This window comes from Callospermophilus lateralis, chromosome 3 (genome assembly GCF_048772815.1).
Source record: "Callospermophilus lateralis isolate mCalLat2 chromosome 3, mCalLat2.hap1, whole genome shotgun sequence".
NCBI lineage: Eukaryota > Metazoa > Chordata > Mammalia > Rodentia > Sciuridae > Callospermophilus > Callospermophilus lateralis.
The window spans coordinates 170,528,232-170,541,617 of record NC_135307.1 but is presented as its reverse complement, the minus strand read 5'-3'; the positions used below and the strand labels follow the sequence as shown (position 1 = coordinate 170,541,617).

Here is a 13,386-nt window from a genome sequence, read left to right as displayed (position 1 = left end):
GCAGGGCATAGTAGCACATACCTGTAATCCCAAGATTTGAGGAGCTAAGGTAGGATCATAAATTCAAGGCCGGCCTAAGCAACTTGTGAGATCCTGTCTCAAAATATAAAAACAGAGCTGGGGATATGGCTAAGTTGGGAGAGTGCTTGCCTCCCATGCACAAGGTCATGGGTTCAATCCCCAGCACCACAAAAAATAAGTAAATATATAAATAATCAAAATACATAAAAAAATTAAAAGGCTATAGATGAAGCTTAGTGGTAGAGTGCTTGCCTAGCATGTGTGAGCCCTGGGTTCAATCCCTAGCATACAAACACAAAATAGAAGCAAAAACAAAACAACAACAAAAAAACCCTACAATATCAAAACACACAGGAAAAGCATTCTGTTAGGAACAATACTATGTTGCCCACTGTCAACACTTTTACTCCCTGGTGTAATGAAATGTGTAATGGTCTGAGTCAGTGAAAGCAAGGTAAGAAATAAAAGTAAAAATCAGAAAAGAAAAAAAGGTCATCTAATTCATAGATTATATGAGTGCCCATATATATAACTCCAAAGAATCTAAATTATTGGGATAAGGAATTGAGAAGTTGGGGGTGTACCTAAATATTATAGCACTTGCCACGCACATGTGTTTTGGGATTAATCTCCAGCACGGCAAAAAAAAAAAAAAAAAAAAAAATTAATGAAGTAAGGAATACAAAGTCAATATACAAATATTGAATGTAGTTGCTCTTATGACCAACAATTCCACTACAATTTATTATAATCCTAGATATGTTAGCAATAAATAAAAACATAATAGTAAAACATATAATATATAATAGCAAGAATGATACAAAATAAAGAGAGAATTACAATATTGTATTGAAAGATTTAAAATTACATGGATTGGAAAAGCCAGGCTTACTTAATTGATAGGGTGAAAAATATCAATCCTCTCCAAAGTAATCTTTAAATTCCACACAATTTCAGATAAGAAAAAAAAATTAAACCCATAAGGTTCCCCCTTTATGGGATCAAATCCAGAGTCTCCAGCATGCTAGGCACGTACTCTACAACTGAGCAACTCCAACCATTTTCATTTTTTATTTTAAGACAGGGTCTCTCTAAGTTGCTGGGGCTGGCCTCAAACTTGCAATTCTCTTGTCTCAGTTTCCTCAAAAGCTGATATGATAAAAGGTATGTGTCATTGCACCTGTCTTCCAATAGGTTTTTTGATCATTTTGAAAAGTCAGTTTGAAAGCGTCAACAGATTTGAGCAAACTGCCAAGAACAGCCAAAGTACTCCTGAAGAAGAAAAACAAAATGGAGGAACTTACAACTATGTTATAGCCTGAATGTCTGTGTCCCCTCTACAGTCCATGTTGAAGCCTTAACTCCCAAAGTGATAATATTTGGAGATGGGACTTTTGGGAGGATATTAGGGTTAGATAAGGTCATGAGAATAGGGGATGGTCTGATGGAATTTAAGTGCCCTTATAAGAAGGAACACCAGAGAGCATGCCCTCCTTTTCAAACTTTGGGTATGAAGGAGAAGTCATGTTTGTACACAGTGAGCTGTAGTCACTTACAAACTAAGACAAGAGTCCTCAGAATAAAACTTACATTGCTATACTTTGATCTTGGACTACCCATCTTCCAGAATTGTGAGAAATAAATTTGTTATTTAAGCCTCCCAGTCTACAATATTTTGTTATGGCAGTCTCAGCAGACTTAAGACACCATATATAAATATATTATAAATCTAAATCTAGACAGAATGGTATTTTCTCAGGGACAAGTTGAATAATGGAACAGAACAGAAATCCTATTAATAGGAGCACACATAAAGTGATCTGATTTATAACAGTTGCTGGCATTGCAGATAAGTGGTAAAAGAATTACTTTTCAACAACTGTTGCTTGGACAAGTGCTTTTCTACATTTACAAAAGAATAAATTCCTATGTCATATCACTTTCAAAGATCAATCTAAGTGGATTCTGAAAAAATTATCACAGGAGATGAAACACTTCTTAAACAGATCCAAAATATACAAATCACATAGGAAAAGATGAATTATTTTGACTACATTAAAATTAATAACCCAGCCCTTTGAGACAGGATCTTGATAAGCTTTCCAGGCTCGTCTCAAACTTGTGATGCTCCTGCCTCAGTCTCCCAAGTAGCAAGAATTACAAGACTGTGTCACCAGGTCAGGCTATACAGAACTTCGTTGTTGTTATTTTGTGGTACTGGGAACTGAACCCAGGGTCTTTTTTTTTTTTTTTCAGTTGTAGTTGGACACAATACCTTTATTTTATTTACTTCTATGAGGTGCTGAGGATGAAACCCAGGGCTTGGTGAGCACTCTACTGCTGAGCCACAACCCCAGCCCTGAGAACTTTGATTCTTAAAAATAACAATGACAAACAACAACAAAAACACCACAAATGAATGAGAAAAAGACAAAAACAAACATGTTACAAAAGGGAAGTATAATAGGTCAATAAATAAAATATGGTCAGCTTTCACTAATAACCAGAGAAATAAAAATTAAAGTCCTAATGATATAGCATTATACACTCACTGCAATGGCAAACACCAGCAAAACAAGTATGCCAGAATGTTGAAAAACAGAAACAATTATATGCTGCTGGTAGAAGTATAACTTGGTACAATCACTCTGACTTCATTGATAAAAGCTGTGCATGGGCTCATCCTAAAATCCCAATCTACTCCTCCCCATTCCAATTCTGAAGAAAACTTTACCCAAGTGAACCAAGAAATATGTATAAGAATGTTCAATAACAGTACTGACTGCAACAGCAAAAAACTAAAAATAATCCAAATGTTACATCAAGAGTAAAAATGGTAAGTAGCTAAACTTCATACCAAGGAATACTTCAGAGCCATGTTGAATGAGTTATATGGCTACATACAACTGTGAAAGAGACGTGAAAGTTTTCAGAAATCAAAATGGAGTCACTTATATCAACACAACCAAAAAAAAAAAAAAAAAAGTAAATAAAGCTGAGAAGTTATGGAAGGAAGAGTTTTTGCGCATGATTGCCTGATAGTAACTACCACAAAAGACTGCTAGAACCACAAGCTTCCACAGAGGCCACCACAGCCATACACAAAACACACTTCTCCAAGAATATCTGCCCAGCAACCATCTGTTCAACCTTAGACTGATGCCACTTGTTATTAATCAATGTGGCCAAAGACTGTTTCAAAATATCTGATGTAATCCTACCCATTTTTTTTCTTTAAAAACTTCCTCTTGCCACAGTCACTCTGAATACACCCGTAGTTTACTATGGCATGTGAATTCCCATTGCAATGCTGTACTATTCCCAAATAAATATCACAAAAACCCATATGAATCTTAGGAACATAAAATTGAGCAAAAAAAGAACAAGAACACACACAGTATGATTCTATCTGGTTCAAGTTCAAAAACAGGACTTTGTTTAGGGATATAGGCATATGTGGTAAAACTCTAAAGCAAGTTTTTAAGAACTAGGTACTGAGCAGCCTGCCTGGCCACAGTCAGCAGGGTGAGAAGAGAAGGGCACATGAAGGACATGAATGAATGGGAAGCTGAATAACAAGAAGTCTCATGATAGCAGAAGCCACTAGCTGGGAAAAGGAAAAGGTTCCAGAGCTGGAAGCATTTCAATGCAAAGGAAGCACTATTTTCACCACCAAGTAGTCCAGTGGACAAAAGTCAGAAAGCCTGAACTACCCTTGAAACATGGACAATCCTATAGATGCTGCCATTAACTTGCACTACAAACTTAGTCAAGTTTTCCCCTTTTATGAGGCTCAGGATTTGAACGCTCAAAACAAATATTTTCAAGGGTTGAAAAAGACAGAAATTTCAAACTCATCCAGTTTCAACTAGAGGCAGATTTATCAAGACATATAACAATACTTGAGCTTCAGGACCATTTACCTGACTAAGCTCCATTCTAAGACCTGAGAAAAGTCCTACCCATTTTACACTGTTTTCTTGTAAGAGATCCCCGAAATGTTTACTTCAAGCCCCACAAACCCAGTTAATCCCTGTCCTAAACCCTGAAGTGGTAAAATGCTTAACATACAGCCTCCTGTTTAAATTTTTTACTTCTATTGAATTTTCCTGTCTCCGAAAATTAGATTTCCCTCAGGAACTAAAAAAGTTTGAAATCTAAGCTCTTGAAAGAATGTGACTGACAAGGACCCAGAAATCACTGGCTGGGTCTTTTATCCTCTAACAGAGACATAGGATATACTGAACCTTGCCAGATATCAATAAAATGCAGGATTTGTTTTCTAATAAGGTCCTCTGCTAAGAAGCCACAATCTAATTTGGGCAAGTGTCTTTGTAAATACTATAACTGGCTCAAGGATGACAGTGTACAACCAACTCTGTGTTGTGCCTACAACCTGCATTCAAACACTATGTGATCTTGCTCCACAGCTGGTAGCACTGACACACACTGACTTCCACAAATCTTTCTAAATCCCACGTCTTCTGTACCAGGACCTGGAAATGCAGAAATGAAAGGCCCATCATGACACAAGTATGTAACAGATGCTACAACCACCTCAGCACTTTGTGGTCTGAAAACCAGAACTCCTTGTGCTTTGTCTTCTACATGAATGGAGGAGCCAAACCAGTGATCTGAGAACAGGGAGAGGAATTTGCCACCAGATAGAATATTTTCAACAAGAAGAACAAATCATCCAGAAAGGGGATTTGCTCAGTAGAGGTTGAGGAATTTGTGAAATCAGAACTCTTCCTTAACAAAAAGACTATATTCAACAGGGAAATAATAGGACTTGCAATAAAATGTTACTTGGTGCCTGGGGATGTAGCTCGCTTGCCTATAAGCATGAGGTCCAGGGTTCCATCCCCAGGACCACATACACACATGGAAGTATTTTGAAGAAGCCAAAAAGGAACCTGGAGTAAATCTCCATGAAATCCATGCAAGACCAAAAGATATTCTTGAGAAATTTATTATCAGTAGAAAATTACCAGCTTGGACTGAAAGAGACAGAAAAGAGAAAAATGAAAAGAAGCTGCTGAACTCTGAGAAATCTACTTCAAGAAGTAGGCTGACAGAACTATTTACCCACAAACAGGGTGCTACCTTTCACAGGGTGCTACTTTTCACGAGATATGAAAATTTGAGTTCGCAGCCATAAGTCACAAACCATGAACCAGAGGGAAACCAAGAGCTCAGAAGGTAGAACCAAGAACCAAAGGAGAAGAGCTGAAGCCATTGAGAATTATTCCCAGGCCTTCAGTTCTAATTAAGGAACTACTCTTTTTCATGGAAAAGGAAGAAGGCTGAACCAAGAACCCAGAAGGCAAAACCATGTGCTCAGAGAATAGAACAAAGAGCCCAAAGGGTAAAGCTGAGAGCTGCAGGAGATAATTCCCAGACCTCAACTTTAACCAAGAAAATGGAGTTGTTACCAGGATTTTAGGGCTGCCTTTTCACCTTCTATGTTCTCCCTTTCTGGAATCTTAAGTCTATAATTGTTAACACTTACCAGTTGCACTTCTTCTATGTTGGGAGAGCTGGGGGCTAATAACATGTCTCTTTAGTTTCACAGGTCCATAGATAGGGAGATGATCTGAATTTAGAAGCTATACTTGATACACTACACTCCTGAGCCTTGTCTATAAAGGGTTCAGATGATCTCAATGATGAGATTTGGGATATCTGAGTCCATGAGATTTAGGACTTTGAACTATTGCTATATTGGGATAAGATCCTTAAAAGGAGGTAACTATATTTTACATGAGAGAGGGATATGAATCTTGAGGTCCAGAGGGTAGAATGATATGAGAGTTTCAAGGTTGGTTCTTCTGGTTGCTGAGATAGAAATGGTCCCAGGGCAAAGACCTCTGGGAAGAGGTGCTAAAAACATTCCCTGGATGGCAACCAGCAACAAAATGGAGACCTTAGTCCTACAGTAGAGGGAACTGTGGACCAAACACTTTGATGAGTTTGGGAGTCGATTCTTCCCTAGAGTCTCTAGATGAGAACCTAGCTTGGCAGATCTTTGACTTCAGCCTAATGAGACCTGGATCCAGCTAAACTTGCCTCAACTTCTAATCTACAGAACTGTGAGATAATAAGTAGGTGTTGTTTTAAGCTACTAAATTAGTGGTAATTTTGTTATACAGCTATAGAAAACTAATCCAGATTTTGTTTAGGTCTACAAATTCTATTTCTGAAATGCTGCTGCTCTAACCCATTCTGAGAGAAACGTCAGATGGCAACAAGAGAACCAGGTGCAGTCCTGGGACAAGCCCTTGTACTTGTGAAACCAGCACAGGTTTCCTCATCTATAAGTGGGTGGATCAAAGGAGAAAAGCTGTAAGAAGACACTGCAACTCCAACAAACCTTTTCAAACAGCAGATGTATTATTAATCATAACACCCATGCTAATATCCGCAAACTAGGGATCCAGACAAGCCCAAAACTGAAAAGTCATAGCTGCTTACCTTCTTCAGGCCAGGACTGTAAATTGCCGGAATAAAGATATGCTCCTTCTCCTCCTGTTAGAAAAGTGCCCAGGAAACACTCATCTCCCTTTAAAGAACAACAAAGCAAAAACATAGAAGATTTGTAATACATACAGAATAAAAAATCCTGCCAAATATTGTCTGTGTAAAAAAACAGAGTCAAACTCAGACATACCAAATTTCTTCCATTATCTTTGGCATTTGCTCTTTTTGGCATATTACTGGCATCTATTTTTTGGGGGGGTGGGGTACTGGGGCACTCTACACCCTAGCTACATCCCCATCCCTTTTTATTTTCTATTTTGAGATAGAATCCCACTGAGTTGCTGAGGCTTGCCTCAAATCTGTAATCCTTTTGTCATTGGAATTATAAGTGTAAACCAGTGTGCCTGGCTGCCATACTTGATTGGTGCTGAGAAAAGAAATGTAAAGGTCCTCTCTGAGTCCAGGCACCAAAGCCTGCAATTCTTGCTCATCTCCCAGTGGATTTACTTCTGTGAAAATGGAGTTCAGATTCTCAGTGGCCTAAAGCTTTGGCATCTCAGCTTTCCATGTCTAAGTCAATCTAGGATCTGCTATGATTAGTACTGGGAGACTTTTTAAAAACTCAAAATGCCTAAATGGCAGAAAGAATCCTTCTAATTTCATCTCCTATTAATGGTTATTTCCAGATGTCTGCTGGGAAGGGGAAGAATGCAAATAGGAACTGAAGACAAAGAATTACAGATCCCTTAGATTAGTGGTAAAATAAAATATTTTAAATTATCTTCAGGAATTGTTTATATTCGATGTCTGCAGGATGCTAATGCTAGAAAAAGGCTGCTTACCCTCACTGCTTGCTGGGTTTTCTCAGACAATTTTACTTCATCATCTTCTACCTGTGTCCAACAGAAATGCAGATTTTCAATTTACTACTTCAAGAGCAAAATCCTGCTGAGTACCCCCTCTGTGTTCAAATATCTACAGGAGACTATCTAGGCAGTCCCTCTACCATGTCCAGTGCTCTCAGGCCCTGATATGCTGGCAGAAATGGCTGCTATTCATCAGAGCTCAGAGCACAAGGCCACAGTAGGCTCTCTCACTGAGATTCTCAGATCCAGCGAATGAGCCTAAGATCTGTGGATAGGATGTGTTAATCTCCAGTTTCATGTCACTTCAAAAGAAAAATAATTATTATTAGAGATGAAGAAATGATAATATATTAAAATATTTTCAGAGTATGTTCTCACTTAAACATGTTCATGTTAGAAGATGACTCTTAGTTCTTCCCTGTCCATATCAGAACTGTAGAAATAGAATACAATTAGATTCTAAGTTTAGGCTCTTAGACTATCAAATATCAGACTCTCTGCAATCATGCTTTCTATGACCCAAGGCAGTAGAGATTTGGACCGAGTCCTGCTGAGGAAGATGGAAATTTTCTACATGTGGAGAGATGTTGTGAAAAATCAGTAGCAATCATTCTGGCCAGAGCAAGGAGCTACAGGTTCACTTCTCACAATCTGTGTAACTGTGGACAGGCAGATTCCCATGGGGGTCGTGAAATATATCCCCTGGATATCATCAACTTCTAATCCTCAGTTTCCTCATCCATAACATGAGGGGATTAATTTCTTCCTTGCACAATTTAATAATTCATATAACACAGCTCTTTTCTTTTTAAATGTTCTAAGAATATGAGAGAGCTAAAGAAATGAGATTTGTTCATATAACGAAAAGGGCTGAGATAAAACTACTACTCCTGAATGATGGTTAGCTTAGGATCTGACATCCCACAAGGGACCCAACAAAAAGGCTCCTCCTCAAATGTCTTCCCCGTATTTTTCATGTTTGGGTCCAATTTCATCTATGAATGATACTGACCAGCCAGGTGCAGAATCTGGGTATGGCAGCTGTCAGGACTATGCAGCTGGTCTCTGTGATAACAGTGCCATCTGTAGGAAGACCATGGACATTCCAGTTACTTCCAACCACCTCAGCCCACCTTGCAGGCCCTTCCCCTTGGGATAAAAGGTTCCTCTTATAGGTATAAAGAGTCGATGCCCTCAGAAAAGGAGAACTTCTCATCTGGGGACAGAGAGACTAATAAGTGTAGAGACAGGTTTTTCCATGTTATTAACTTGAGTATTTTTTAGAACAAATAGAAACACATTTAAATGAAGAATCCTTCATTAGCCCTTTTTATCTTTACTTTTAATTTTTATCAAGGTAGTACAGGTACTATAGATATACATATTTAAACCAAACAGAACACTGTCAGGATTGTCCTATCAGCATTGGATATTATCATTCTTTAATATTTTTTACCAACATAATGGGTAAAAAAACAGTGCCTAATAACTGTTTCAAATTGCTTCCACTTGATCATTACTGAGGCTGTATATCTTCATTCATATAAATCCCCGCCCCCCCCCCCCCCCCGCTTTTTTTGTGTTTCACTTCTGTGAATAGTCTGTTCATACTTTTTGCCATTTCCCCATTGGGAAGCATATCTTTTTCTAATTAGTTTACAAGAGCTCTTCATAAGTTTGAATATACACCATTGGCTTATTTTAAAATTTTCATCAATTTATATTGGTCTTATGCCTTAGTTTTATGGCTTACTTTGTCAATTTTTTTTCAATGTTTGCTTTATAAAGACCACATATACTTACCCTTTTCTTTAACTAAGATCTGAGATGTCAAAAATGATTCTGAGAAGACCACAGATCCTAAGCACCCTCTTCCTCCCAGCAAATCAGGAATATCATAGACAGTCATACAAGCCTGTATCAAATAAGAAACCAGAGTTGTAGCAGTTTCCAGCCCAACACTTTCAAGGAGAGTTCCCTAAGATACAGGCCACAAAATACTGCTTTAAAACACATGGCAAAAATACAATGAAAGGTTTCTTAGGAAAACAAACTATCCTGAAATACATCTTGAACTTCTGGAACACTCAGGCTTCTTTCCAGAGACATATTTGGACTAGAAGGAGAGCATCTTTATGCTTCTATAAATGCCCTCTCAAGGTGTTATTCTATGAGTATTCTGAGAGGCAACACAGCTGCCTTTTTTTTTTTTTTTTTTAAATGGGGTCTCGTTATTTTGGTCTCAAACTTGCAATCTTCCTGCCTCAGCCCCCCAGGGATCTAGGATTAAAGGTGTCTTCATTCTTAACTATGACTGACTCCCAGCCTATCAGAGTTTGTGGTGTTTCCTCTAAGTTTCTGTACACATTCATAGATTCACATCCCCACACTGTCACACTCTGTCCAGCGGTTTAGGCTTGAGTTTTGAACAAGCCCAGAAAGACTGTCAGTCATTTGGTATACACGTGTCTTCATGGATATTTTTGTGTACATTTCAGTACATATTCTTTCAGTATAGCAGTCCTTCTTTATCTGTGGTTTCACTTTCTTCAACCTCAGTACTCACAGTATAATGTGGTCTGAAAATATTAAATAGAAAATTCCCCAAATAAACAATTCATGAGGTCTAAATTCTGAGCTCTTCTAAGTAGCATGATGAAATCTTGTACTATCCTCTTCCATCCTGCCCAGAGTATGAAACATCCCTTTGTCCAGTGTGTCTGTACTTTACACAGTACTGTCTGTTAGTCACTTAATAGTCACCTCGGCTATTAGATTATCATGGTTTTCAAAGGGGTTACATTCAAGTAACCATATTTTACTTAATGATGACCCCAAAGCATAAGAGTAGTAATGCTGGAAATTTTAATACAGTATATTGTTGTAATTATTCTACTATTATCATCATCATACTATGCCTGATTTTATAAATTAGACTTCGCTATAGGTATGCATGAAAACGAAAAAATACAGTATATATACAGTACTATCCATCGTTTCAGGTGCCCACTGAGAGTCTTGGAATATATTCTTTGTGGGTAAGCAGGAAACAACTGTACCAAATAAAAGTAGCGGTTTCAGTAGCCTAGAAATAAAATTAGAGCAACTCTAATTAGAGTGTGCTCCTAAAAGCTGGTAAGAAAGCCCCTCAGCACAAAAGGAGAGAAAACAGAACAAATCTGTGGAGAAAGCTATAAAAGAAACACAGGGCGGGGGGGGGGGGGGGGCGCCTGGGTTGTGGCTCAGTGGTAGACTGCTCACCTAGCTCATATAAGGCACTGGGTTCAGTCCTCAGCACCAGATAAAAATAAATAAATAAAATAAAGGTATTGTGTCCAACTATAACTAAAAAAATCTTAAAAAAAAAAAAAAGAAACACAGAGGGATTGGGTTGTAGATCAGTGGTACAGCTCTTGCCTAGCATGTATGAGGCACTGGGTATTTGCAGCACCACATGTAAGTAAGTAAATAAATAAATAAATAAAATAAAGAGCCATCATCAACTGATAAAAAATATTAGATAATGAGAAAGAAACACAGAAACCAGGTATGGTGGTTGTGTGCTTCTAATTCCAGTTACTCAAGAAGCTCAAGTGCTAGAATCCTCTGAGCCTAGATGTTCCAGACCAGCTTGGTAACACGTCAAGACCTTATCTCTCTTAAAAGGAAAAAAAAAAAAAAAAAAAAGGAAGTAAGGAAGGAAGGAAGAAAAATAAAAGAAACACCACAGAAAGTGGGTAGAAGTATATAAGCCAGAGCTAGGGTCTGGGTATGGGATGACCATGAAGATCTGGTGAGGGACATGGGATAAGCAGTACAACAAGCCTATCAGGTTAGGTCCTTTCCCTTTTAACCTGAGCATAGGTTCTTTCCCTCTTAACCTGAGCATTGTTGATTAGTGAGGTACAGAGTTTCTGAAGCTAAGTCTGTTACTGCACATTACTATCCTTGCTTGGGGCCCCTGATCTACCCCTAGGACAGAGACAAAAAAAAAAAAAAAAAAAAAATGGGGCACTTGAAGAAAATGCTGGATTCTTTTGTTTTATTTTGTTCTGATACTAGGGACTAATGTCACATAACATCACTGATCTACATTGCTAAAATAATTTTGAGGAATATTTATTTTATTCATCAATTTGTTAAGGGTCTTGCTACGTTGCTGAGATTTGTCTTGAAATTGTGATCCTCCTGCCTCAGCCTCCCAAGTTGCTGGGATTACAGGTGTAAACCACAGTAACCAGCTAGGAACTGCTGGATTCTTAAGTAAAGAACACAGAGGGTTGAAAAGAAAAAAAAAAAAAAACACAATCAAAGCCAAGTCCCTGATTTTCAAAGTTGTCATGATAATAGGGTGAATTGATGAGTAGGCTTTTATGTTTGAATTAATTTTCTGATTAGACTTAATAATTGGAAGGTTTATTTAAATCTGCCTCAAGGGATTTAAAAAAAATTGCAGTTGTAGATGGATAAAATGCCTTTAATTTATTTGTATATGGTGTTAAGGATCAAACCCAGTGCCTCACACATGCTAGGCAAGCACTCTGCCACTGAGCCCCAACCCCAGCCCTCTCAAGGGATTTGAGCATCGGATAACACAGAGTTTTGCTGGTTACATGGTCCTTCATAAGTGACAGTGGGAATCCTACTTCTTTCTTTGGTTTCCAGATCAATCAAGTAAACAGATCCTGTGGCTTTCTGATCCTTCACTTTCATATTTGGTCACTGGTATTAAGGAAGGGGAGAGAGAACATTGGAAAAAAATACATGTTACATTTGTTGGATACTTGCCATGTATTTGCCACTTTGTGGCATGGGGAGAGGAAAAAATACAACATAGTACCTATCTCTTCAGGAAATCTATAATGTGTAGCTATAGAGACAAGAGCTTACAGAAAAGTGAAATGACATATTTAGTTCAGAATTATTTCCTAATTTACATGGCATAAACTGCAAATCCTATAAGAACACAGTACTTATAGGGAAAGCTTCAAGGAAGAGGCAGAACTTCATATCTGCCTGATCCTGGAAAGAAAGCATAAAATTCCTGACTATTCTTTCTTATTTCATTAGCTGCTAATAAATTCATACCTAAAAAAATATGACAGGATCTCATTATATTGCCCGGGGGGCCTTGAATTCCTGGCTTCAAGTGATCCTCCTGCCTCAGTCTCCCAAGTAGCTGGGACTATGGTAACACTGCATTGTGCCCAGCTTTCAATACATACTTAACATAAGAATATGATTCTATTGGGTTCCTAGTCACATACTATTGTGCAAAGCACCTTCCAAAGCACCGCACAAGAATCCAAGGAGAGAAGCCAGGAATTTAAAATTTAGCAAGGTGATAAAGTATTATCACCCCAGTTTCATAAAGTATTTCCCAATATCTTGATATCACCAAAAAAAATCTAAAATAGTTCTAAAAGAACAATACCACAAAATGCTGACAGACAGGGACCAAATACATTATAAAACATTAATTACTCACAACTTAAAAAATTACTCTAGTCAGGCTTGGTGGCACATACACGTAATCCTAACTATTCAGGAGGCTAAGGCAGGAGGATTGCAAGTTCAAAGCCAGTCTCAGCAACTCAGCAAGACCCTTCACAACTCAGTGAAACCCTGTCTCTAAATAAAATACAAAAAAAGGGCTAAGCTTGTGGCTCGGTGGCTAAGCACCCCTGGGTTAAATCCCCAGTACCCCACCCCCAAATTACCCTTGTTGTATTATTCTCTACCGATGAGAAAACACTACTGACAAGCCCTTTGAGCTGCTTTTCCACCAGTGATGGTGATGGGAATGCATCTGCACTAAGTCGTCTACAGTTGCCCACTTACAATGACCAAAGTGTGCTGGAATTAAGGCTCAGGCAGCAGCCACAGAACAAACTTAAGGTATAACTTGTGCACATGCATACTTCAACCAGATTCTTGGCTGGATAGCCACCCATCCTCTAATGCACTGTTTGCCAACCCTCTTCACACCAGGATGCAGTGGAATAAATGGAGCACTTGG

The 13,386-nt window shown here is 38.3% G+C and overlaps 1 protein-coding gene across 3 annotated transcripts in view; it reads right to left on the bottom strand.

Moving 5' to 3' along the window:
* Positions 1 to 13,386, bottom strand: part of Dnaaf9 (dynein axonemal assembly factor 9) — a 148,487-nt gene that overhangs the window by 56,352 nt on the left and 78,749 nt on the right. For all 3 annotated transcript variants that reach the window (XM_076851594.2, XM_076851593.2, XM_076851595.2), the window contains 4 exons: positions 9,171 to 9,282; positions 8,380 to 8,450; positions 7,344 to 7,394; positions 6,496 to 6,583 (listed from right to left, as the gene is read on the bottom strand). In XM_076851594.2, coding sequence (XP_076707709.1) covers positions 6,496 to 6,583; positions 7,344 to 7,394; positions 8,380 to 8,450; positions 9,171 to 9,282 — 322 coding nt within the window. The remainder of the gene's footprint in view (positions 1 to 6,495; positions 6,584 to 7,343; positions 7,395 to 8,379; positions 8,451 to 9,170; positions 9,283 to 13,386) is intronic.